Below are 26051 nucleotides of genomic sequence, written 5' to 3' on the forward strand. Positions count from 1 at the left end.
CCGCTGCGCCACGATGGGAACACCTATGTACCACATCTTGATCCACTCCTCTGTCCATGGACATTTAGGTTGTTTTCATGTCTTGGCTACTGAAAATAGTGCTGCAGGTCTTTGACTTTTTAATCTATCCTATCCAACTGGTCTCTGAAGCACAGTTCTCATGTGTCACTCCTCATTTGAAAAACCTTTAATGACTTTCTCCTGCCTTTGTAAAGGCTGGCTATTCAAAGTTATCTATTAATGATCTGGTGTCAAACTGGCTTTCCACCTTTTTCTATACTGTTTGCTCTGTTAAAATATGCTTCATATTTTAAGCAAGTTGATCATTTCTTTTAACTTCCAGGATGTCCAGTGTTCCCCACAGTTTTGCCTTTTCCCATGCCATTTCCTTTCACTAAAATGCCATACTCCCCTCTTTTCGCCCTAGACTTTTATGTAATAAAATGTAGCTAATTTTCAAGTTTCAGCTGAAATTTCGATAACTTTAGAGACACTTCCCTAAACCATCCTTCCTCAGCCTGTTTCTTTCTTTGCTTTGTGCAAAGTAATGAGGACTAGAAGAGGTTAGTAGAAGCCACGTTTTGGGGAGGCTTTTCTTCCCCATCTGATTTTTGCTTCTGTTTTCAGTGAAAGTGCAGTTGTTAGCCACCCAAATGATCAGCCTCTTCCCCTAGGGTCTTTGTAGCCTATGAACAGTTTTGGAAGGTTGATGCTGCCAGTTTATTCTTGTGTAACTCGAGTCCTCTCTTGGGAATTTGCAAGGAATAAGGCTTGGTTTTCATTTGTAGGTGTGGAGTTAGTTTTGACTTGACAGTATTTGAAGCAGCTGGATATGTGTGCTTTCTGGAACTCTGTATATATATAGATATGATCAACTTGCTCTGTATGTATATAGATATGTATATGCATGTATAGAAATCTGTAAATATGGAGAGAATCTCCCTAGACAGCAGTTCTCAATTGGGGAAGGGGTATGGTTTTGCCCTCAAGGACATTGGGCATGCCTGGCAGGATTTTGGTTTGTCATAATTTATAGGCGGGTGCTGCTGGTACCTATTGGGTGGAAAGGCCAGGGTTACTGCTAAGCCACCTTCAGTGTACAGGAGAGACCCCATTCTTCCACAACAGAAAGTTATTGGCACAAGTCAGTAGTACTGAGGTTGAGAAACTGCTCTAGGGGTATACTTTTGCTTTCCAAGTGCTGCTTATGTTAGCTGAAAGTTTGTTCTTAAACCTATATTGCAATTTACAGTGAAAATAGAATCATAGGCATAGGAAGGAACCCTAGAGATCACATATTTGAACTTTATTCCAACTGGTATCTCTCAGAACAGTGTTCTGCAAGATATTAATAGGTGTAATGGAAAAAAGACGTTTGTTAAAGGTGCAAAACATTGAGTATTCATTAGAATGAAGTGTGTTGTGAATCTCCATCAGGGAGGCTTTTCCTAAATGTGTTTGCCTGCCGAACCCCCTTGACATCTTCCAGTCCCCGAAATGCTTCCTTGGAACTGGGAGGGAAACCGTTAATTACCTAGCTCAACCTTGTATAGTCTTTTAAAGGACCTTGATTGGCTATGCCCTTTTTGTCTCTTCAAGCTTACTGCCATATCTTTATGTCAGTGACAGTAGGTTCTTTAACTCCATCTGTGTTTTTTGGTTTGTTTTTTTGGTCAGATTGTGGTTAATAGAATATTTTAATTTTTAGTTTCTTTCTTTTTTTTTTTTTTGCTATTTCTTTGGGCCGCTCCCGCAGCATATGGAGGTTCCCAGGCTAGGGGTTCAATCGGAGCTGTAGCCACCGGCCTATGCCAGAGGCACAGCAACGCAGGATCCGAGCCGTGTCTGCAACCTACACCACAGCTCACGGCAATGCCGGATCGTTAACCCACTGAGCAAGGGCAGGGACCGAACCCACAACCTCATGGTTCCTAGTCGGATTCATTAACCACTGCGCCACGAAGGGAATTCCAAAGATAGGTGATGATTCTTTTTTGGTTTTTTTTTTTTGGCATTTCTTGGGCCGCTCCCGCGGCATATGGAGGTTCCCAGGCTAGGGGTCTAATCAGAGCTGTAGCCACCAGCCTATGCCAGAGGCACAGCAACGCAGGATCCGAGCTGCGTCTGCAACCTACACCACAGCTCATGGCAACGCCGGATCATTGACCCACTGAGCAAGGCCAGGGACCGAACCCCCAACCTCATGGTTCCTAGTCGGATTTGTTAACCACTGCGCCACGACGGGAACTCCTAGTTTTTAGTTTCTTTATTCTGTACAATATAACCTCACTATCTGTCCCCACCAGTAAATTGGAAATTTTAATGCCAGCCCGAAACCTACCTCCCAGGTTGTTAATGAGGATTAATAAGTTAATTATAGCTTTTAATGATTTGTATTCTTTGGAGAAAGGTGATTTATCATAAACTGTTGTACTGTTTTTGTAAAACTGCTTAAGTTTGACAGTTTTTCTCTGCTCTAAGTTGTTGGGTGGTGAAGTGGGATGGGAATCTTGTTTTAATCAACATTTTGCTTATTATGTTAAATTTAAGACTGTTATTGTGATATTTTGCCTTATTTGGATTTTTTGGCTCTTTAAGAATTTGCATTATTTTTGCTTCCTTCTCTTTTATTATACAAGCAATATAGGTTTATGGTAGAAATAGTACATAAGACAGAAAATAGTAAAAGATGAGAATCTTATCACTTTCTTTTAAAAACAGAAATGAGGTCATAGCATATGTTTTGTTTTTTAGCACTTTTTTTCATTTAGCACTTTTTTTCTGTCATTAATATTTGCTTTTTTGTCTGTAGGTTATAATGGCAGTGAAAATAGTGGGTGCTTGTGCCAGGCACTAGGTTAATTGAAAGTATTTTAATTAACTATCACACAAGCCTTCTGAGGTCAGCTCTGCTATTTGCACATGAGGAAGTTGAGGGAACAGAATAGTTAAATAATTTAAATAAAGGGTGGGGCCAGGATGTGAACCTGGACCTGTTTTCCTTATCTATGAATGTCTTTGGGGGCAATACTGAATCTCAACACAACATTTCAAGTCAACAAAGGGGGTTGGTGGTGTAGATTTTAATATATATATTTTGACAGTAGTTTGGGTATAGAAAGATAAATATTTATGGGTTAGGAGTGGAATTTCATCTGAAGAGGTTGCTTTCCCCTTTCCCTTCTTATTTAAATGATTGTTTTAGTGATTACTCTTTGCAGTGCCTCCTCTGGGGATTTTGAGACCAAGGTGAGAGTGTGTAAATAAACTTGCCTTTGAGATGTGTGTAATTAATGTCAGGTTGTCAGATAGGCTTTCAGAGTGTCAGAGAAATCTTGAAAGAGATGGAATTTGAGTCAGCAGATTTTTAAGTTGTGAATTTTAAAGAATTGAATACTTCTAAAATAACTTTGGAGAGTTTACTGCTTTAATACCTTTTGTGGTGTGATGTTAATTATGACCCTCTCCATTTGCTGGGTGAGCATGGGTTTTCCCAAGTAAGTTTTATGGAAGCTGTGCAACATCTGTGTCCTTACTTGGGCTCCCAGAGGGAGGTTGTTTCCTGCCATCGATGAGACTTACTGCAGTGCTTTCAGGTAGTAGGCTGCATTTATTCCTCTCACATGTTGTATTAATCTACTACACTTGAATTGCTAGTGTCAACTCTGTGTTCAGTTCAAAAGAGGGTATCAAATTGATGGGAAAGATCAGATAGTGGTTTTTCTTTATGGGAGAAAATGCTTTGCCTATTATAAAATTGACTCAAGGCATTTTGAATAAAGAGTTTGATCCAGTATAATACAGCTGTTTATATTAGGATTTATCTTAAAATTTAAAATCAGGAACTCCTGTCGTGGCTTAGCGGTTAACAAACCCAATTAGCATCCATGAGGACGCAGGTTTGATCCCGGGACTCATTCAGTGGGTTAAGGATCCAGCGTTGCTGTGAGCTGTGGTAAAGGTCGAAGACATGGCTTGGATCCTGCGTTGCTGTGGCTCTGGTGTAGGCCAAGGCTACAGCTCCAATTGGACCCCTAGCCTGGGAACCTCCATATACTGCATTTGCAGCCCTAAAAAGACAAAAAGACCAAAAAAAAAAAATTAAAAAAATTTAAATCAGAAATAGGAAAAGTGGACATAGAATAGTTTGTAACACAGAATGCCATACACCAGAAAGTCCATAAGGATAAAACTCTGTAATCCCCAGAAGATCTAGTTTAATGAACATAGGATATTCATTAAGTATAATCTTAGAACGAGAAATTTTTTTCAATATATAGAGCAGTAGACACATTATATAGAGCAGTTGACAAATTTGACCTGTCACTGTATTGGTGTTTGTTTGGATATTTTCTTAATCATTTACTTAAGTACTTCGATATTTGTGATTTGAATTGTCATACTATAAAGAATCTTTGTGTAGTACTCTAGGGTTTACCATCCTATGTTGGTTTTATCTAAAGATAAGAATGTTTGGCCAGATTGGAAGTTTTGCTCATTTTGGCGGGAGTCAGGGGGGGATGTTGCCTTAGTTCAGTGATTCACAAACTCTGGTCTCAAGGTTCCTTTTTGCTTTTAAAAAATGTTGAGAACCACAAAGAACTTTCATAGGTTGTTATCAGTAGTTGACTAGAAACTTTGAGAAATTAAAGGAATAATTTTTACTAATTCTTTTAAAAATAATCAACCCTATTACATATTGTGAAAATAACTTTTTTCCAGGACAAAGAAATTAGTGAATGAAATTATTTTACATTTTGCACATCCTTCTAGTGTCTGGCTTAATAGAAAACAACTAAATTCTCATAGCTGCTTCTGCATTCGTTGTTTTGTGATATATTGTTTTGGAAGTGTATAAAGAAAATCTGACATTGTATAAACGTGTAGTGTGGAAAAGAGAGGAGTATTTTAAATAGCCTTTTCAAATAAGTGTGGATTTTCTTTCTTTCTTTTTTTTTTTTTGTCTTTTCTAGGGCCACACCTATGGTGTATGGAGGTTCCCAGGCTAGAGGTCTAATTGGAGCGATAGCTGCTGGCCTACGCCAGAGCCACAGCAACGCGGAATCCGAGCTGCGTCTGTGACTTACACCAACACCAGATCCTTAACCCGCTGAGCGAGACCAGGGATCGAACCCACAACCTCATGGTTCCTAGTTAGATTCGTTAACCACTGAGCCACGACGGGAACTCCCAAGTGTGGATTTTCTTTGACACTATATTCAAATTTGACAAGTAGTTTCATAAAGGTTAGTCGCACTATGGAATCTAAAGCCATATTAGTGAACTTTTTATACTCCGTTACATTAAAATCCACTGGCCTGTCTTGCATATACTTTTACCCATGCACTAGTGTCTAATGAGCATTGGTCATTTGGTCATTCCTAAGTTATGCAGATCTTCCAAACATTGACACATTTCATTATGTGGTATCAAATTCTCATTCACTAATAAATCTATTTAATCAGAAATCACACACACACACACACACACAAAGGAGTTCCCGTCGTGGCTCAGTGGTTAACAAATCCGACTAGGAACCTTGAGGTTTTGGGTTCGATCCCTGGCCTTGCTCAGTGGGTTAAGGATCCGGTGTTGCCGTGAGCTGTGGTGTAGGTTGCAAACACGGCTCAGATCCTGCGTTGCCTTGGCTCTGGTGCAGGCCAGCGGCTACAGCTCCGATTCGACCCCTAGCCTGGGAACCTCTGTATGCCAACAAGAAGTGGCTCTAGAAAAGGCAAAAAGACACACACACACACAAAAGAAATGACTTAAGCATTGGGGAAATTTCAAGCTCATGGTGGTGGATACACATTTTCAAAATACTCATTTTTGCTTGAAAAGTCAGATTTTATCATTGGCCACAAGCATCATCATTAGCTTTCCTTGAAGTAGACACATTCACTTTGTTCATTTTCAAGAAAATGTCTGCTAACCATTCAAGTCTGAATAACCATAGTCTGTCAGTTCTGCCAAGTAAAAACAGTGTTCCATGAAAAAGCCTTCTAGTTCAGCTTGTAACTCAGTTGTACAAGTGCTTTCTCTTAGATTTCTTAAAGTAGCAGAAGTGTTTCCTGTATACTTTCCCTTTCATCATACACACAATATTTAAATACATATATTCATACACATATAACACTGAAGACTCAAGAATGGAGATTTAATAAAATTCATAATTTTCATATTTCATCAAGGCTATCAAAGGTCAGGTCAGTGGCACTTTTTTTTTTTTAATTGTAAATGAGTAGAGAATATAGTGACCAATGACTGTTAGTACATGTTGGCGCCTCTGCCCTGATTTGTGCTAAGGTACCACCGGTTTTGTTCAGACTTGTTTTGCCCCCTTATTGCTAATATCAACACTGTGAAAAAGGCAAATAACATTTAATATTATTAGAAAATAGCTTTGATCTTTCAGACCTCTGAAATTGTCTTTGAGCTCTCAAGAAATAGGCCACACTTCAAGAATAGCTGGGTTAGTTCTTTGCATAGATTTCCTTTTACTCTCAGACCAAATAAATCACAGGGGATGAAGAAGAGGCAAATGGCTGAGGTTTTTAGCTTGGGTTAGTAAATGAAAGCGATGACATCACTTGAAGATAAAACAGGGTGAGGAGTAAGTGTGTTGGAAGAAAGCCGGTTTTGAGTTTCAGGGGGCTTGAGGAATGTAGAGGTGGGGATGTTGATTAGAGTAGCTGAGCAAGTTTTTCTGAGCATTGGGAGGCCTTTCCATGCTTTTGTGGTGGTTGCCAAGGAAGAGAATTGAGAAAAAGAGGGCAGAAGAAGGGCCCTTACTGTCAAGGACATCGGGAAAGAATTTCAAGAAGAGTGAGGATGATCAGCACTACCTAATGCTTTAGAGAAGTCACAGTGGGGCCTGAGATTTGAGTGTTGAATTTGAAAATGAGATGACTGGTGACCTTTGGAATAGGAGTAGAAGCCAGATTATAGAAGAGTAAAAAGTGCAGAGGCAGCTATTTATAACTATTCTTTCAAGAAGTTTTGGGGTAAAGGGAAAGTTTGGGGTAATGGGTAATGGGTTAGGCAATTAATTTGAGGGGTGGGCTGTACTGAGGACAGTGAAAGAAAAAAAAATTGATGACAAACTGGTATTATGGGTGTGATACAGCTTTTTAGTATGATCTGTCTTGCAGAGACAGTGAAGTGGGAAGCTGATGACTGTTGGATTCTTTTTTTTTTTTTTTTTTTTTTGCTATTTCTTTGGGCCACTCCTGCGGCATATGGAGGTTCCCAGGCTAGGGGTCGAATCAGAGCTGCAGCCACCGGCCTACACCAGAGCCACAGCAACGCGGGATCCGAGCCATGTCTTCGACCTTTACCACAGCTCATGGCAACGCCGGATCGTTAACCCACTGAGCAAGGGCAGGGACCGAACCCGCAACCTCATGGTTCCTAGTCGGATTCGTTAACCACTGCACCACGACGGGAACTCTGACTGTTGGATTCTTTGGCCAGAAAAATGCACAGACCTGTGACATTTCACATACAAACTTTTGGTAGGGATCAGGAGTTCCTTACTAACTTTTTTCTGTTCAATTCCTGGATGTTTAGTTTGATACACTGGCTTAAATTCACTAATTTCAAGAAGTTTAAAGGGGATTTTTCTTTTAAGTGCAGGTGATTTAACTTGAACAGTCTGCGGCTGCTTTGAATTTATGGTTACAAGTGATGAGAAGGATGGAATTCTTTCTCTTGTGCAGGGATTATGGCCTCACCCCAGTGCCCTCCCCCTTCCCTTCTCCCCTCTTGGATGTATATTTGCATCTCCAGAATGGTTCGAATGTTTTCTTTCTGGAGGCAGAGTTTGGATAACAGCCTCAAGTAGTGTTTGTATTAAAAACATATGTGTTGTTTTCTAATGTGCTTGTATTTCTAACTTCCTTTTCTTCTTTCTTTTTCTAGTCTGTTCTCTGGGGAGGCAGTAAGGGGCTGTGGAGCTGGCCTCGGCAGCGGGAGAGGCTGGACTTCCTGTCTCTCTGTGCTGAATGGCTGCGATGGCGCCCGCTCTCACTGATGCAGCAGCTGAAGCACACCATATCCGGTTCAAACTGGCTCCCCCATCCTCCACTTTGTCCCCTGGCAGTGCCGAAAATAACGGCAACGCCAACATCCTTATTGCTGCCAACGGAACCAAAAGAAAAGCCATTGCTGCAGAGGATCCCAGTCTAGACTTCCGAAATAATCCTACCAAGGAAGACTTGGGAAAGCTGCAACCATTGGTGGCATCTTATCTCTGCTCCGATGTAACATCTGTTCCCTCAAAGGAATCGTTGAAATTGCAAGGTGTCTTCAGCAAGCAGACAGTACTTAAATCTCACCCTCTCTTATCTCAGTCCTATGAACTCCGAGCTGAGCTGTTGGGGAGACAGCCAGTTTTGGAGTTTTCCTTAGAAAATCTCAGAACCATGAATACAAGTGGTCAGACAGCTCTGCCACAAGCACCTGTAAATGGATTGGCAAAGAAATTGACTAAAAGTTCAACACATTCTGATCATGACAATTCCAGTCCCCTTAATGGGGGAAAACGAGCTCTCACTTCATCTTCTCTTCAGGGAGGTGAAGTGGTGGCATCTGAGTCTGGGGACTTGAAGGGGGGTATGACCAATTGCACTCTTCCACATAGAAGCCTTGATGTAGAACACACAACTATATTTAGCAATAATAGCACTGCAAACAAATCTTCTATAAATTCCATGGAACAGTCGGCACTTCAAGGAAGCAGTAGGTTATCACCTGACACAGACTCTAGTTCTAACTTGGGGAGTGTCAAGTTAGAGGGTAAAAAGTCTCCCCTGTCTTCCATTCTTTTCAGTGCTTTAGATTCTGACAAAAGGATAACAGCTTTACTGAGGCGGCAGGCTGATATTGAGAGCCGTGCCCGCAGGTTACAGAAGCGCTTACAGGTTGTGCAAGCCAAGCAGGTGGAGAGGCACATACAGCATCAGCTGGGTGGATTTTTAGAGAAAACTTTGAGCAAACTGCCAAACTTAGAATCCCTGAGGCCCCGGAGCCAGTTGATGCTGACTCGAAAGGCTGAAGCTGCATTGAGAAAAGCTGCCAGTGAGACGGCCACTTCAGAAGGACTCAGCAACTTCCTGAAAAGTGATTTGGTTTCGGAAGAATTGGAGAGATTTACAGCCAGTGGTATAGCCAACTTGAGGTGCAGTGAACGAGCATTTGATTCAGACGTCACTGACAGTAGTTCTGGAGGAGAGTCTGATGTCGAAGAGGAAGAATTGACCAGAGCGGATCCTGAGCAGCGCCATGTACCCCTGTGAGTAGAATGATGCCTAATGTTCTTGAGAAATGCTGGGGCAAGGGAGAAAAACCTGATGTATTCCCATCGTGGAAAGAAAGGAGCCTCTTTGCCTAGGTTCCGTTTGTCTTTTTCTTTTCTTAATTTTTTGGTAGGTGGGTTCACATAGACCTGCTAATGAAATGGAGGATAGTTTTGGTATAGTGTTGTCTTGCTGTAGGCTAAAAGCTGCTAATTTCCCATTGAAATCTTATTAAGAAAAAACTAGAAGGCATCTAGTTTGAAACTGTACTCATCCTTTCAGAGGGAATAGATTTCTTTTGAAACTATTCATAGGATATTTTTGTAAGTTTCTAAGGCTTGACTTCAGATTTTGTTGTTTTTACTAAGTGGGGCCAAAAGTTTAGTTGACCTGGTTAAGTTCACTGGAATTTATAGTTGCTTTTAGTTGAGCTTTCAGTAGAGAATGTACCCAAGTGTTCACTTGAGATTTCTTTATGTTTTAAGGACTAATGAGAAGAAGATGCTTCAGAGGTTTATGGACTAATAATAAGAAAATGCTTTATAGGTTGCCTCCAAGCACCATATGCTTTCACAATTTGAGTCTCTTCCTAAAAGAAATCGTCTTTGTCAGATTTGGATTTTATTTTCTCTGAGCTCCAGTTAAATATATTGACAAATTTGGGATAAATTCTTACTAGTTTTTCAAAATCTGCTGATTGAGAAAAGTTGTCCATAAGCTTTGTGTAGTACTCCAGGTGGGCCTGGTTGAGCCAGAGGTACTTTACTCTTGTTCTTCCCTCCTGATCCTGCAATGGGCTCTTTATAGATAAACAAGGAAGTACAGTGTACCTCCTTAAAGATAAACCAGTCTACATTTATCTTGACTTATGAGAGAGGGAAACCAGAGTGGTTGGAAAAGAGGGACAGGAGAGTTGACTCCAGGAGATCCCCTTTCATTTTCTCTTTGGGTAGGGATGTTGTAAAGGTTAATTACTAGAGAAAACTGAAATATGTGGATACATTGGAAAAATTGGCTTTTCTTTGCCTTTAAAGGTGACTAGTATTTTCACTGGAGACTTTGTTGAGATAGCTATCCTTTTAATTTTAAGCATAAGTAGGTAGCCTTTTTCTCTGTTTTGCATATGTTATTTCACATGGATAACACTGTATCTGAGTATGAATTTTGGTTTGTGTTTCTAAGGGAAAAAGTGGATAATTTTGCTGAATTTTTTCCCTGTGGCCCAAGTTCCATTACTATTTGTTAGATGACTGGGCTCAAGAATCCACTTTTCTTTCTTTTCTTTTTTTTTTTTGGACTTTTTGCCTTTTCTAGGGCCGCTTCCTGTGGCATATGAAGAATCCACTTTTCTATTCAGGTTTAAAGCAAGTGTATTTCAGAACCTTGGTACTGCTATAACATAGTTACCTTTCCTTAAATGGATTAGTGCCTTAAAAAAGCTTGCTAGTATTTGTGGCATTATCCCCACTGACTTTACTGCATAAACCATTGCTGTAAGAAATCTTGGTTAACAGTTGAATATTTTGTGTTAAAGAGTAATTTTCTGTAACATACTGTAGTTGAAGCATTTTAGGCTTAGTGTATTTATTTTGTCTGAGGAAGAAAAATATCCAGAATCTATAAGCTTATTGTTTCCAGGATACATTGTATTGAAAACATTGTTTTGATAATGTTGTGAGTAACTGTTCCAACCCAGTGTAATCAAAATACCTGAGAGAACTTTGCTTATTTCATGAGGTAGTCTAGTGATTTGAAAAGACCTTTTAGTCCATTCATTTACTTAGTTTTGGGCATTCTTCTAACTTAATGGTTTGTTGATTGGAAGGCTGTGAATTATAAGGACAGCTAAGGGATCCTTTTAAGAAACTTTTTGGGATCAGTTGAATTCTCTTACAATGAAGTCAGCTAAATCATGCTTTAAAGTAAGGACAGTTTGTACACTAAAAGTACTGTCAAATAAATACACTTTTTGTACATTATGGTATAATTGAATTTAAATTAATTAACAGTAAAGTGTAAATACTTGTAAGTTCTTGATAAGCAAGATCACCAGACTGACTCCTAAGGCTGTTATTTAGCTAGGTATTTGTTCACCTTCTGAGTATTCTAAAGATTTTCTGCAGTTGGCCAATGAGAGAGTGGAGGCATTGGTTTGATTAAAAAAAGGAAAAAATGGGAAATTGTTCTTTGGATGCTGAGAAGCCTTTTCTTTGTGATTTAAGAGTCCCTCCCAAGTCTCATTAATCACATTTATAATTCTTGAGTCCTGGAGTAAGAAGTTAGTTAACTATTCAGGAGCCTGACCCAGCTGGTGAATTTCAACTTTTTTCTTCTTCCAGTAGCCTGTTCATATTTCACTCCTTTGCTGAAGTACTTCTGCCAGAGATAAAGTCACTAGATTTAGTCTGAGCATACCTGATGAAAATATTTAGTAGAGGAGACTGTTGAAATGAATGGTTTTTAAATGCTGTTGCTTAAATTACAAGTGGAAGGTTTTGTGAAAATGGCAAGCTTTCACCAGGAATTCATTTGTGTTTTTCCTTCAATCCTACCTTTTTTCCAAGAGGAAAAACAATGATTCATTTTAAGCCCTAGGCACATGCTAGCAGCAGATTGACTGATTTTGTATGTTGTTGGGAATGGTATATTTATCATTATTTTGTAGTAAGTTCTGCATTGATGGATGAGACATGTTAGAGAAGCTCTTTCCTTTTTCTTGATTACTTTTTTTTGGTTAACTTGATTTTTAGTTTAAAACTGTTATATCCTTTTATTTTAAGTTGTTTCTAGAAAAATCATCTGAAAATGTTACATATATCTTCCTGTCTTGGTACATGTAACTACTTTGGAAATTCTGCCCTTTGTTGGCTTTGACCTATGTCATTTTTCAGTAACATCACCTTAGAAGGAGCAGGACTCTAAACATCATCTTTTAAGAAAAAGTTTTTAAAATTTTTTATTTTTTTTCTTTTTCTTTTCTTCTTTTTACAGCCCCACCTGAGGCACATGGAAGTTCCTGGGCCAGGGATTGAATTGGAGCTGCAGTTGGGGCCTGTGCCACAGACATGCCAGTACTGGATCCGAGCCGCATCTGCAACTTAGGCCTGCAGCTTGCGGCAACACTGGATCCTTAACCCACTGAGCGAGGCCAAGGGTTGAACCCACATTCTTCTAGAGAATAGAATGAGGTTCTTAATCCACTGAGCCCAAATGGAAACTCCAAAAAAATTTTTGGAAGTTTTTGGTTTTATTTTATTTTTGTTGTTGTTTTTGTCTTTTTAGGGCCGCACTCGCAGGATATGGAGGTTCCCAGGCTAGGAGTTGAATCGGAACTATAGTCACCGGCCTACGCCACAGCCATAGCAATGTGGGATCCGAGCTGCATCTGTGACCCATGGCAACGCCATAACCCACTGAGCAAGGCCAGGGATGGAACCCAAGTCCTCATGGATGCTGGTTGGGTTCATTAACCACTGAGCCACAGTGGAACTCACCAAAAAATTTTTAATCGAAGTATGGTTGATTTACAATGTTGTATTAGTTTCTAGTGTGTAGAACAATAATTCAGGAGTTCCCGTCGTGGCGCAGTGGTTAACGAATCCGACTAGGAACCATGAGGTTGCGGGTTCGGTCCCTGCCCTTGCTCAGTGGGTTAACGATCTGGCGTTGCCGTGAGCTGTGGTGTAGGTTGCAGACGCGGCTCGGATCCTGCATTGCTGTGGCTCTGGCGTAGGCTGGCAGCCACAGCTCCAATTAGACCTCTAGCCTGGGAACCTCCATATGCCACAGGAGCGGCCCAAGAAATAGCAAAAAGACAAAAAAAAAAATTTCAATTGTACATATAATTATATTCTTTTTTCACATTCTTTTCCATTATGGTTTATTACAGGATCTTGAATAGAGTTCCCTATGCTGCTCAATGGGACCTTGTTGTTTATCTGTTTATATAATAGCTTGTATCTGCTAATCCCAAACTCCTAATTTATCCCTCCCCTACCCCCTTTCTCTGTAACCATAAATCTGTTCTCTATGCCTGTGAGTCTGTTTTCTGTTTGTAGATATGTTTGTATCGTATTTTAGATTCCATATATAAATGATATCATATGGTATTTGTCTTTCTGTCTGACTTGATTCACTTAGTGTGATAATATCTAAGTCTATTCACGTTGTTGCAAAAGGCATTATTTCGTTTTTTTAAAAAAAATATAGTCATCTTGATTGAGGGACTGGAAAGGAGGCTGTATGCAATAAATACCTCACTTTAATTCTTAATTGTAGACGTAGAAATAAAAGCATTTAGTTATCTTGTGTATGTAATAGAACTGTTGAGTGTGTACTTGTGCCCCCGTATTCTCTTCTTCCTTTAGTTTTTCTTTGTATACCTCCTTTTCTAACAGTTTTGTTCTGGAGTCCCATTATGGCTCAGTGGTAACAAACCTCACTAGGATCCATCAGGATGCAGATTTGACCCCTGGCCTCAATTACTGGGTTAAGGATTCGGCTTTGCTATGAGCTACAGCTCCAATTTGACCCCTAGCCTAGGAACTACATATGCTGCAGGTGTGGCCCTAAAAAGAAAAAAAAAAAAAAAAGGAATTCCACTATTTTGTTACAAATTCCTGGACCCATACCTTTTTTTTTTTTTTTTTTAACTTGCTTTTCATTTTCTTTGCCCTTGTGCTTATAAACTTTTATTGTAAGTACTTGTTAAGACATTTTTTTCCCCCAAGATACACTCTTAAATGTATTTTTAGATCAGCAGTGTTCAGGGTACCTGGACATTTTGTAGACTTCTCATCCTTTAAAAATTTTTTTTCTTCTAAATTGTTATTATAGTTTTATCTTGAGGGTCAGTATAAAAGTGATTCCATAAAACATTTCATTTGTGAGTACTGAAATACATGTTTTATATATATTAAATATATCTTTATATTACACAATGCCTTCTTTATAAGGACATGAGAGCAAAGATGCAGCCAAGAATCATTGTATTTTTTCCAAAACTTTGAAGTCTCATTTTATTACCTGGCTGTTAATAATGTGTGTGTTCCTAGGTTTTCCATTTTCCTGTTGGCTTTTGGAAGTTTAGAACCAAGCTTGTAGGTCTTATTGTACTTTTTTAAAAAGCTCCATTCTTGGCTTCATTTTGTTCTCCCTGTTCTTGTTTATTTTCATGTTTCTATTTTTGTTTTAATTTATTCTAACTTATGTTTTATTTGTCTTATGGCCTCCTGAATTCTGTTCCAGATCAGAATTGAGGAAAAGTAAACTAGATATTTAGTTTAGTGACACTAAAATTATTTGAATTTTGGATTGAAGTGACTTTCCTTTATTTTGGGGGACTTTTCACCCTCTTGGAGTTGTTTATAAAGACTTCAAGATACAATGAATTACTAGTGTGTTTGTATGTTTTGCTTTTTAGTACTATGGAATGTTTTTTGTTGTAGCTTCTACTTGAATTTATTAAATATACACAGATGATGTTGCCAGAGGTGGCAGATAACTTGATTCGTCCTTATTTTCCTATTCCTTATGCTTTGACAGAGTGATGGAGTGAGAGGACTGTTATCGAGGAGACCTAACATCTAACCTTTCTTTACTACAAACTAGCTGTAGGGCTAACTATAACAACTTTGCTCATAAAAATGAGGAAATTGATCTCTGGGGCTCAAACTACTTTGTTTTTTGTCTCTTTTTTCCTTTTCTAGGGCCGCTTCCGGCAGCATTGGAGGTTCCCAGGCTAGGGGTCTAATTGGAACTGTAGCCGCCAGCCTATGCCACAGCCACAGCCACGCCAGATCTGAGCCTTGTCTGCGACCTACACCATAGCTCATGGCAACACCAGATCCTTAACCCACTGAGCAAGGCCAGGGACTGAACCTGCAACCTCATGGTTCCTAGTCAGATTTGTTAACCACTGAGCCACGACGGGCAGTCCTCAAACTACTTTGAATTGTGACAACTCTATCTTAAAATAACATTGATGGAGCCATTCTCAGTGCCTTTTTTTTTTTTTTTTTTACATTTGGGGAAGCTGAGGCAGGGATCTCTGTAAGTCACTGGTGTATCTTGAAACAAAATGGCTTGCTTGCTTGCTTTCTCCCTTTTTTCTTTTTAGGGCTGCGCCCATGGCATATGAAGGTTCTCAGGCTAGAGGTTGAATTAGAGCTGTAGCTGCTGGCCTACACCATAACCACAGCAAAACCGGATCTGAGCCCCAACTGCAACCTACACCACAGCTCATGGCAATGCCGGATCTTTAACCCACTGAGTGAGACCAGGGATAGAACCCTCATCGTCATAGATTCTGATTGGGTTTGTTACTGCTGTACCACAACGGTGACTCTGCCCCCCCCCCCCCCCCCGACCTTTTTTCTTTCCTTTTTGGCTGCACCTGCAGCATATGGAAGTTCCTGGGCCAGGGATTAAATCCAAACTGGAAGCTTCGACTTAGGCCACGGCTGCAGCAACACCGGATGCTTAACCCGCTGTGCGGGGCCGGGGATCAAACCAGTACCTTGACAGAGGTAAGCCAGATCATTAACCCACTGTTCCATGGGAGGGATTCCCAAAATAGCTTTCTTGACTTGTGACTTAGAGCTTTGATTGTTTTAATACTTTAGGTTCCCACCCACTTTGTAATCCATTAAAATGATTATTGTATATCTTACTTGGTGTGATATATACGTGGAAATAATTATTTTTTAGAGAAGTTACTTTGGAGCTGAGTAAACTTTCACATGCCAAACAACTTTGTTCTAAATTAATCTCCTTTGATTTAATGCCCCATGTTGTTTTCTGGTAGCCTGCATATGACATCCAGTGGTGGAAATAGGAACTTCTCTATTTTCTTACTCTTCTCTCCCCCCCTCCTTTTTCTGTAGATAGAGTTATTCTTGCTGCTGCTGTGTGATTCTGAAAGAAGTGAGGCAGTGAGAGGAGTTCCCATTGTGGTGCAGTGGTTAACAAATCTGACTAGGTACCTTGAGGTTGCAGGCTCGATCCCTGGCCTTGCTCAGTGGGTTAAGGATCCGGCATTGCTGTGAGCTGTGGTGTAGGTCAGAGACGCAGCTCGGATCCCGAGTTGCTGTGGGTCTGGGGTAGGCCAGTGGCTACAGCTCCGATTTGACCCCTAGCCTGAGAACCTCCATATGCCACGGGAGTGGCCCAAGAAATAGCAAAAAGGCAAAAAAGAAAAAAAAAAGTGTGGCAGTGACAGGTTGGGGATTATCCATTTGCTGCAGATCTGGTTGCTCCAAATGGTTTCTGTTGCCTTGTGATTAGTGATTTCATTCTCTAAAATTGAGTGAAGTATAACTGACCCTTTGAAAAACACTGGGGGTAGGGGTGCCCATCTTTGTGCAGCTGAACGTTCTTGTATAACTTATAGTTGGCTCTCTGTATCTGTGGATTCAAACACAGAGCATATTTACTGTTGAAAAAAATCTGTGTCTAAGTGGACATGTGTAGTTCAAGCCTGTGTTCTTGGAGGGTCAACTGTACTCTTTTAGAGTGGTCATATAGTAAGTACTTATGAGCAAATGTGACACAAGAGATGCCATAGGTGAATAAATTGAGTATCCACAAGAAGTTTATAGTTTTTTTTGCTTTTAGTTTTTTTGGTCTTTTTAGGGCCGCACCCGAGGCATATGGAGGTTCCCAGGCTAGGGGTCAAATGGGAACTGTAGCTGCCAGTCTATACCACCCACAGCAACGCCAGATCCGAGCCAAGTCTGTGACCTACACCACATCTCACAGCAACACTGGATCTTTAACCCACTGAGCAAGGCCAGGGATTAAACCTGCGCCCTCATGGATGCTAGTCAGATTCATTTCCAACAGAAACTCCAAGAAATTTATAGTTTTGATTTCCAACAGGAACTCCAAGAAATTTATAGTTTTGATGTGTATTGGAGACATGATAAGATAGAGATGAATGCTTAGAACAGTACATGGCGTATAATATATGGTAAATACTGGATGGTACAAACGAAATAGGGAGAGATCACATTTGGTTGATGGACTATTAGAAATGAGCCTTGAAAGGTGGTTAGGATTTGATTGAAGGTTGTCTTTTGGTTGTGGCTTAATGAGATAGGTCAGTACAGGAAGAAGGCACAGCCTACATAGAAGGACAGGGTAAAAGGCATGGGCTTTGGTGGCTAGAGTGGAAATACCTTAGAGATCTAGTAATGTAGGTAAGTGTAATGTAGTCTAAAAAGGAAAAAAAGAAAGTTCCAGAGATGGTGCAGAAATAGATTTAATAGGATTAATAGCAAAGGCTGTGTGGGGGTGTGACAGAGGGATCATCATAGATGGTTGATGTTTCAAGCTTAGGTGACCATAAGAACACAGCTTGCACAGTAACCCTTACTGCTCATCAGGGTCCAAGTTCTTCACTAGTGTCTTAAAAATGAAGGTTTCTGTATTCCTTTTAAGTTCCGGTAACTGTTGAGGAAAAGAACTTCCAAGTAATCTTGTGTAAGCAGAGAAGGAGGAGACTTAACATTGGAGAGATGACTTACATTGGAGACTTTGGAATTAATTCATTTGTTAGAGGTATTGAATGCCTACATTTGCTGAGGTGTTAGGGATATATAGGGTGGATAAGAGATACAATCCTTGCCCTGCCCTTGTGGGCAACTAGGTTAGAAAGAGATTAATTATTTAAGCAAGTAATCATATAGTTAATACTGTGTTTACAGTGCTTGTGGGTGCTTCAGAAACAAGTAAGAGGGTGCTTATTAGGAGCGTCTGATTAAGATGGGTGTGGATGTCCTAACCAGTATCTTGAAAAAGTCCTATGTAAATTGAGACATGAATGAGGAGAAGTTTGTGGTGAAGAAAAGGGGAAGAATGGTATACAGAGGAAACACCATGTGCTAAAGGTCTCTTATCATTGGATTTTTAAAAGACCTTCTTATTGTGTAAAGAGTGGGTGTGAACTTTGGGAAACCATTAGGCTGTTGTGGTGAGCTAGGTAAGAGAACGAGGGTGACTCAGCCTTTGGAGGAAAGAGTGAGAGAACTGGGTATTTTGGAGGTATGGTGACTAGGACTTGTGATTGATTGGATGAGATGAGTGGATGTTGAGAGAGAGGGAAGAGGTTTTAGGAGTAATTCCCAGAAATTTTTTTTTTTTTTTTTTGGTCTTTCTAGAGCCGCCCCAGAGGCATATGGAAGTTCCCAGGCAAGGGACTGAATCGGAGCTGTAGCTGCTGGCCTGCGCCACAGCCACAGCAATGAGGGATCCAAGCCATGTCTGCAGCCTACACCACTGCTCACGGCAATGCTGGATCCTTAACCCACTGAGCGAGGCCAGGGATCCAATCCAACCTTCGTCCTCAGGGATACTAGTCAGATTCATTTCCCCTGAGCCACGACGGGAACTCCCAATTCCCAGAATTTTTGACAAGAGTAACTAGATTGGATGAATCTGTTAGAACGGAGAAGGAGCAGATGGGAGATGTTACTGAATGCGGTGCACGTTTACTAATTTTTATTTAAACATTTTTGGCTAATGGACATACCCAAGTTTTCGGCATCATTTGCAGAACACCATGTTAGATTCCATCAGCAAGATAAAATAGTTTTACTAGAACAGGAAAAGCTTGGAGTCACATTGTTTTTTAAATGACTAGTACTTTAGTTTCTCTACCCTCTCCCTGAATAAGGAACAAAATGGACTAGGTTACAGTTAGTCCTTTGTATCTGCAGGTTCCACATTGGCAGATTCAACCAACTATAAATGAGAAATACTTGTGTGTGGGGTGGGGGGGAATTCCAGAAACTTCCCAAAAGCAAAAGTTGAATTTGCAGTTCACTGACAACCATTTATATAGCATTGACATTGTATTAGGTAATTATAAGAAATTATTTAAAGAACACAGGGTGATGTGCTAACAGTATATGCAGATACTACTCCATTTTATATAAAGGGCTTGAGCACCTGCAGATTTTCTGTCAGGAGGGTGTCTGGAACCAATCCACCTTGAATACCAGCAGTTTCTGTATTTTGCAAGTTATGTAGAAATTCATGCCAAAGATCATGTCCTTTCATGAATACTAGTTCATTGTCTTTTTTCTGTTTTCTATTGCATATATGGGAAAATTATGCTCATACATTCAATGTAAAGAGAGGATTGAGTTTCTATCAGTTTGAACTAAGGGGCTCCCTACGTAATATAAAGAGTAAATCTTACTAATTTTGATTCTCATTAATTAAGGCTTTGTGGCAACTTTACCCTGAGTTTATATTTTTACAATCACGAAGAAAGTTTCAATCTAATAATAAAAGTATCTGGAGATTATGTTTCTCAAATCATACTGCAAATTCATTGTTTAAATGGTTGTGGGTTGCTCTGGCAATCTTTAGTAGCATTGTAGCAACTGTTACAGATTATATTCAGAGCAAAAGTAAGAAGGCTTGTGCAGCGTATTGTGCTGGGGAAGCAGGGAGTGGACATTAAGGAATGGAGACCAGGAAGAGGAGTTAAATTCCATTTTGCTTTTTAGGGCCACACCCGAGGTACATGGAGGTTCCCAGGCTAGGGGTCAAATCGGAGTTACAGCTGCTGGCCTGCATCACAGCCACAGCAATGCAGGATCCGAGCTGGATCTGTGACTTACACCACAGCTCATGGCAACATCAGATCTTTAACCCACTGAGCAAGGCCAGGGATCAAACCTGCAATCTCATGGTTACTAGTTGGATTTTTTTACTCCTTAAAATCCATTTTCAATCATTTCCTTATGTTTTGCTTCTGCCTACCAGAATAAAGGGCATGAGTCGGGGAACTGAATGTTATCATTTATGTGTGTGACTGTTTACTTGTTCACTCTGCAATCCCTCTTTCTTTTTATGGTACTTGAGAGATGCATCCTGGTAGGACAGAAATTGGAGACCAAGTTGAGGGCTGTTGGGATTAAATTAGCCTGAAATCTGGGAGATGGCAGAGCCCCAGGAATTTTGGCTGAATTGATTTGCTTGAGCTAGGAAATAACATTTTAAATCATCTTTGCCTAATCAGACAACAGAGTTTGAGCCGTATTGATACCAAAAAAAAAAAAAAAAGACTACATTTGAGGAATATTTTGAAGTAGGTAGTGTTAAAAATGCTTTCCATGCATTAATTTATTTAGTCCTCACAAAACTAAATAATTGAGGTATTATCTTAGTTTTTTACAGACTCAGACTGAGAAATGATAAGTTTAAGTAACTTGCTTAATGTTACACAGCTAATAAATCAGAATGCAGTCGTCCCTTGGTATACAAGGGGGTTGGTTCTAGAAACCACACAAATACCAAAATCCTGAGGATGCTTAGGTCACTTATAGCCTAGCACAATAAATACAGTCAACTCTCCCTAATCTGCAGATTCAACCAACCTCAGACAGGAAACCCACACATAAGGAGGACCAACTAAATTAATCTAGACTGTTTACTCACAGTATGAGGAATAAACACTAGCAATTTTAGTGGAAACAGAATCAAATTGTCCTTTGGTTTTGATGAAGAGAGATCATGTAAAATATGGCCCTTTATAGCAAAGAAACTTACGTAATATTAAGTAACTTGATAATGTATTTGGAGGAAAGATACACCAAATATACTTGTTAGCCTACAATACTGTTCCTCATTTCTTTCGCAGATTAAGATTTGGATAGATTGGGTGGGGCATTTTGCTAAGGTAGACATAGCATCTAGAAAGTGACTGGAGGTTTTTTTTTTTTTTTCCCCCAAAGAGAAGGAAACGAGGGAATTAATGTATATTGATCATACCTTCTGTATGTTAGATGGCTTGCATATTGTGCATCTTTAAAATATTCATATGGTAAAGGCATTATCCTCATTTTACAGTTGAGAACCAAGACTATAGATACATTAAATAATTTGTATGAAGTTATGGTGAAGCTAAAAACTAGGTCTTCCTTGTTGCTATTTCTACTGTTTTTCTCCTTTAACTGATTTGGAAGGAGCAGAGAAATGATTATGCTTGGAGAAATGGAGTAATCTGAAGACACATAGGCGCTTTAGATGCCTCTCTGACAAGTATCCTTTTGGGCGTGGCATTGACCATGAAGGATGAGGGGAAAGTTAAATAGTTTCCCTCTACTATAGTAAGTAATTTAGGGAGGTGTCTGTCTCATACTTTTTTCCCTATTAATTGGGTAAAATAAACATTTTTGACATTCTAATGGGATGATTTATATTTTAACTTATGTGGGAAAATTATCTTATTTTCCCAGTTGCTGGAAAAAGAAGTCTTTTAAGATAATGAAAGTATTTTATGTTCTTCCTTCTTTAGTCTTCCCTGTGCTTACAGGTGATAATATGTGTTGTAAGCATGTACTTAGTGTTTATTATTTTCTTTAAGAAATATCTGGTAAATCTGGTTACTTTAAGAACTTGAAAGGCATGAAATAGCAATTGAAGAATAAACTGGTTTTCAGTCCACTTATATGAATTTGTATCATTTCAGTGTCTGAGTATAAGGTTTATCATTAATATTTGATGTCTTTCTTAATTGATTTCATAATCACCAGAAAATCTGAATGATGAACTCAAGATTACTATTTTTCTTAGCATTTGTGGGATTAGTACTAAAGAGGGAGCAATACACACACACACACACACACAGAGGAGAAAGAATTTCGGACAGCTATTGAGAATTGCTACTTTTAGTTTTGTCTTTTAATCTTCCTAGGCTTAAATTCCTTGTTTATTAAACCTGGATTATAACTTTTTGAAAAGTATTGCCGTTTTTTGTAATGATGAGACCTAGGCGAGGATGGGAAAGGCCTTTGTCACTGTTAGCCACACTGTCCTATTTTGCTGGGGTATGTTGAATGGCTAAGCGGTTCTCTGCATAGGTCATGTTGGGTGCATTTTCTTAGGGGGTTCAGGCTGGGTCTCATCAGGAAGTTAGTGGCAGGGCTGTACCAGTCTCCTTACCTGTTTGTGCCATGAGGCAACCTGGTGCCAGTGTATGTGTCTGTGTATAACTGGTTTTCTTTGATTTTGTTTGTTTTAAACTGTGTTCCACTTGTGGCAATGAAGAAATCTGAAAGTAAGGTTACAAAGTTTGGACCCTGAAAATGGGGTATAATGAGAGTGAAGCAAAGGCCTTTACCAGATGGGTATCCTTTTTGCTTAAAAGCTATTTTTTGGAGTGTTATGTTTTAGAAATAAATATCCCTAATGGAAAACCCTCTTCCCTTCTCCTAAAAGAAATGAAACAACAAAAAGTTTTCTTATTCTTGTTTCTTTTCCAAAAACAATTGATTAAAAACTGTATTACAGATTGTAAAATTTATTTATATAGTACAAATGAGAGAATGGTTGCCTTTTCACACTGACAGTTATCAAAGGCAGAATTTCAGTTATTGCTTTTCAGATGCTAAAGTTAACATCATTGAATCCTTCATTAATTGATTTAGTTGCCTTTCATAGACTCTCAGAGAATGAAAAGATCTGGAATTTTTCTAAAAATTTTTTTTTCTTCAGATAAAGAGTTTTTAGCTGAGTTGCTGCAACTCCTGTTTCTCTAGATTTCCAACTGGGTGAAAATGTTTTTCTTTTTAAACTGGCACTCATCCAGCGGATTTTTCCAGCAAGTATTCTTTGAGCACACCCTATGCCTAGTGAATTTTGCAAGATCTTTATTTACAAGGCTCAAAGACAGGCCAGTCTTTTCTTTGTAAGATGAAAACATAGTGAGGCTTGCTTAAGATTCATTTTGTTTCTGCCCAGGTTTTTTGAAATTGATCTCTTATGCAAATACATTCAAGTGTTCATAGAAATAATTTGACTGGGAAGTTTAAGTGGAAAGGCTAATTTTGTATTTGCAGAAAGTTTGGTGCACTGATTGTCCTCCCAAATGAGAATTCTCATTTGGGAGGTGTGAGGTGACTTTGATATTTATATACACATGTACATTTAAGATGTTGATGTGATATGTATACACTTGGTTTCACATTTTATTAGGTGTGGGGGGTTATTATTTCCGTTAATGTCTGAAGTAATGTTATTTACATGGTTTACTCTAGTGTGATGGTTTACTTTAAATAGTATGATGATACTGCTAGATGAGATAAATTTCCTTAATTTCATCCACGAACAGTAAGATTGACTGACAAACTAATGGGAAGGTAAAGAACAGTGTTGCCCTGGGGTGTTTCCTAGCAGGTCAGCCTGCAGAGAACTCCAGTTTGTATTCCTTTAATAGGGTCCTTCAACAGTGATTAGAGGCGTTACCACAGTTGATAATCTGAGTAGAAAGAAACTAAGATGTGTCATCATTGAGGGTGTTCAAAAGTGTCCCTGGCAATTCCAAAAAAGGAGATCCAGAATTCTCTAAGCAAAGAATAATAAATGTAAAAAAAATTCCAAGGTAACTCTTATTTGGAGACTAGGCTTTCAGGACAACCTTGACCTCAAAGGGCAAGGAAACACTTCTCTGATAATAAAATAAGGAATGATGAAGACACTTAAGTAGAATTGAAAACTTGGTTCCTGCCTTCAAGGAATAATTTATGTGACTGATCATCCCCTACCCCCCCCCCCCAGTACACACACATACTCTCACTCACTCACTCAAGTAGAAAAGGAAGGATTAGAATTAGACACTGTTTCCTCAGGTACTAGACAAGTGGTACTGGCATTAAATGCTGAAATTTAGGAGGAAGGAGTGATTATTCTGGGCTAATCATAAATAAGATGATCTGAGAAGAGATGGAACTTCAGTTTGGATCAAGAGTGGTACTTAGAGGAGTTCCCGTCGTGGCACAGTGGTTAGCGAATCCGACTAGGAACCTTGAGGTTGGGGGTTCGATCCCTGGCCTTGCTCAGTGGGTTGAGGATCCGGTGTTGCCGTGAGCTGTGGTGTAGGTTGCAGACTCGGCTCAGATCCCATGTTGCTATGGCTCTGGGGTAGGCTGGTGGCTATGGCTCCGATTCGACCCCTAGCCTGGGAATCTCCATATGCCGTGGGAGTGGCCCTAGAAAAGGCAAAAAACCAAAAAAAAAAAAAAAGTGGTATTTACATTTCCAAGAAGAAATATAGGGTGTTTTGGGTCTAAGGATGAGCAGCCTCAAATAAGGGTGTTGTGTTGGGTAACAGGGAAGAGAGCTAATTGCCAGGGATGAAAGATTCAGGAAAGTGGAAGATGAGGCTGGAAGAGTAAGTTGGGGACACATTGTTTTTGAATGCCAGGCTAGTGCATTTGGATTTTATCCTAAGAATAGTGGAGAGTGACTAATGTGGAAGGGCATCATTAGAGTGCTCTAAAGGAGTCTTTGAAAGTGGATGTGGACTGGATGGATTGGAGGTGTAAGATAGTTTGGCACAGGACAATACTTAAAGTAGCTTAGATGCAAATAAAAGTCTTATGAGCAAGGGTGATGGACGTGGGATGAAAAGAAAGGTCCAGGTAGATGCAAGATGGATGAAATTTTTAGAGTTCATTTTGGAGATTAGCACAAATTTGTCATTTTTAAAGGAGAAACCTAGGGACAGAGAGGTCAAATGACTGTGCTAAAGATTGTTAGGATAAGAGTCAAGGTTGTGCCAGAGTTCTTGACCGCAAATCTAACATATTTCACTGATTACATACTTTAGGAAACTCGATGATGTGACTGGATCTTAATCCTTGAAAACTGACTGATTATTGATGTAACTAGCAGAGGCAATAAGAGATGACAGTGTTTGGGGAGGGAAAGAAATGGAGTGAAATTATTTGGTGTGAAAGGCCTTTTGTTCAAGGAGTTTCCTTAAGAGGAGTAACTGTTTAGCTTTTATGTTTAACTCTTAAAGTGTTTGTCCTTTGGCTGCCCTGTGGCTTATGGAAGTTCCCAGGCCAGGGATCAAACCCAAGTCAGCATTGATAATGCTGTATCCTTAACTCTGAGCCTCCAGGGAACTCCTCCTTTAGCAGTTCTTTCAATTATTTCTGTTTGATTTTACTAGGTGAATGGTCATTTAGTGTAGATGGTGACATTTTTGTTTTCTTCTTTTCAGTTGTTACATTTTGTGTGTGTGTTGTGCTATTGTATAAATGAGAACCCTCCAGTACATGGTTTAGTAGTACCAGAGGTGTGGTAACTATCTTATCTGCGTCCTGACTTTTATTAGAGAAGTTATGTGTTGCCATTGAGTATGATTTATGCTGTGGGTTTGTGGTAATTGTCCTTTGTTAGATCAGGCACAGTTCTTTTAATTTCTTAATAAGAAGTTTTACAACTGAGTATCAGTGCTTTTTTAATAAATACTCATTCAGCAAATATTTATTGTCTGCCTATTATATACCAGGGGCTCTTCACGACACCGGAGCTAGACCAGTGAACAAAATAGATAAAAATCTCAGTTGTCTCTGGAGTATACATTCCAGTGGGGGAGTTCTTAAATTAAACATCAGTTTTTGGCTATCTGGATGATGTGGATTATTCTTTTGGCGTATGTCAGTTGGGATTTGTGAAGTGTGTTTTTTGCTTTTTACTTACATTTTTTTAAGAGGTGGGCTGCTTTCCCACTTTCATGTTTATAACTTGGAATGGCCTTTATTTTCTGACTGAGTGTTGTTATGGCAGGTTGATGTGGTAAAACTTCCTATCTTTTCCTTTGTTTGGGAATAGTTGACAAGGATTAACTATTCACTGATATTTTTGATAGAATTTGACTGTCTTGAACTAGTTGCCATTATATTTTTAAGAGTGGGTCTGCTTATATTTTAAACTTCTGTGGTTGTTGGTTTAAGG

The 26051-nt window shown here is 39.4% G+C and overlaps 1 protein-coding gene across 5 annotated transcripts in view; it reads left to right on the forward strand.

The window, feature by feature from the left end:
- KANSL1 (KAT8 regulatory NSL complex subunit 1) overlaps window positions 1-26051 on the forward strand; it is a 196907-nt gene that overhangs the window by 44865 nt on the left and 125991 nt on the right. For all 5 annotated transcript variants that reach the window (XM_047758720.1, XM_047758723.1, XM_047758721.1 and 2 more), the window contains one exon: window positions 7921-9292. In XM_047758720.1, the coding sequence (XP_047614676.1) occupies window positions 8004-9292 (1289 nt within the window). In that variant the 5' untranslated portion in view covers window positions 7921-8003. The remainder of the gene's footprint in view (window positions 1-7920; window positions 9293-26051) is intronic.

This window comes from Phacochoerus africanus, chromosome 14, assembly GCF_016906955.1.
Source record: "Phacochoerus africanus isolate WHEZ1 chromosome 14, ROS_Pafr_v1, whole genome shotgun sequence".
Lineage (NCBI taxonomy): Eukaryota > Metazoa > Chordata > Mammalia > Artiodactyla > Suidae > Phacochoerus > Phacochoerus africanus.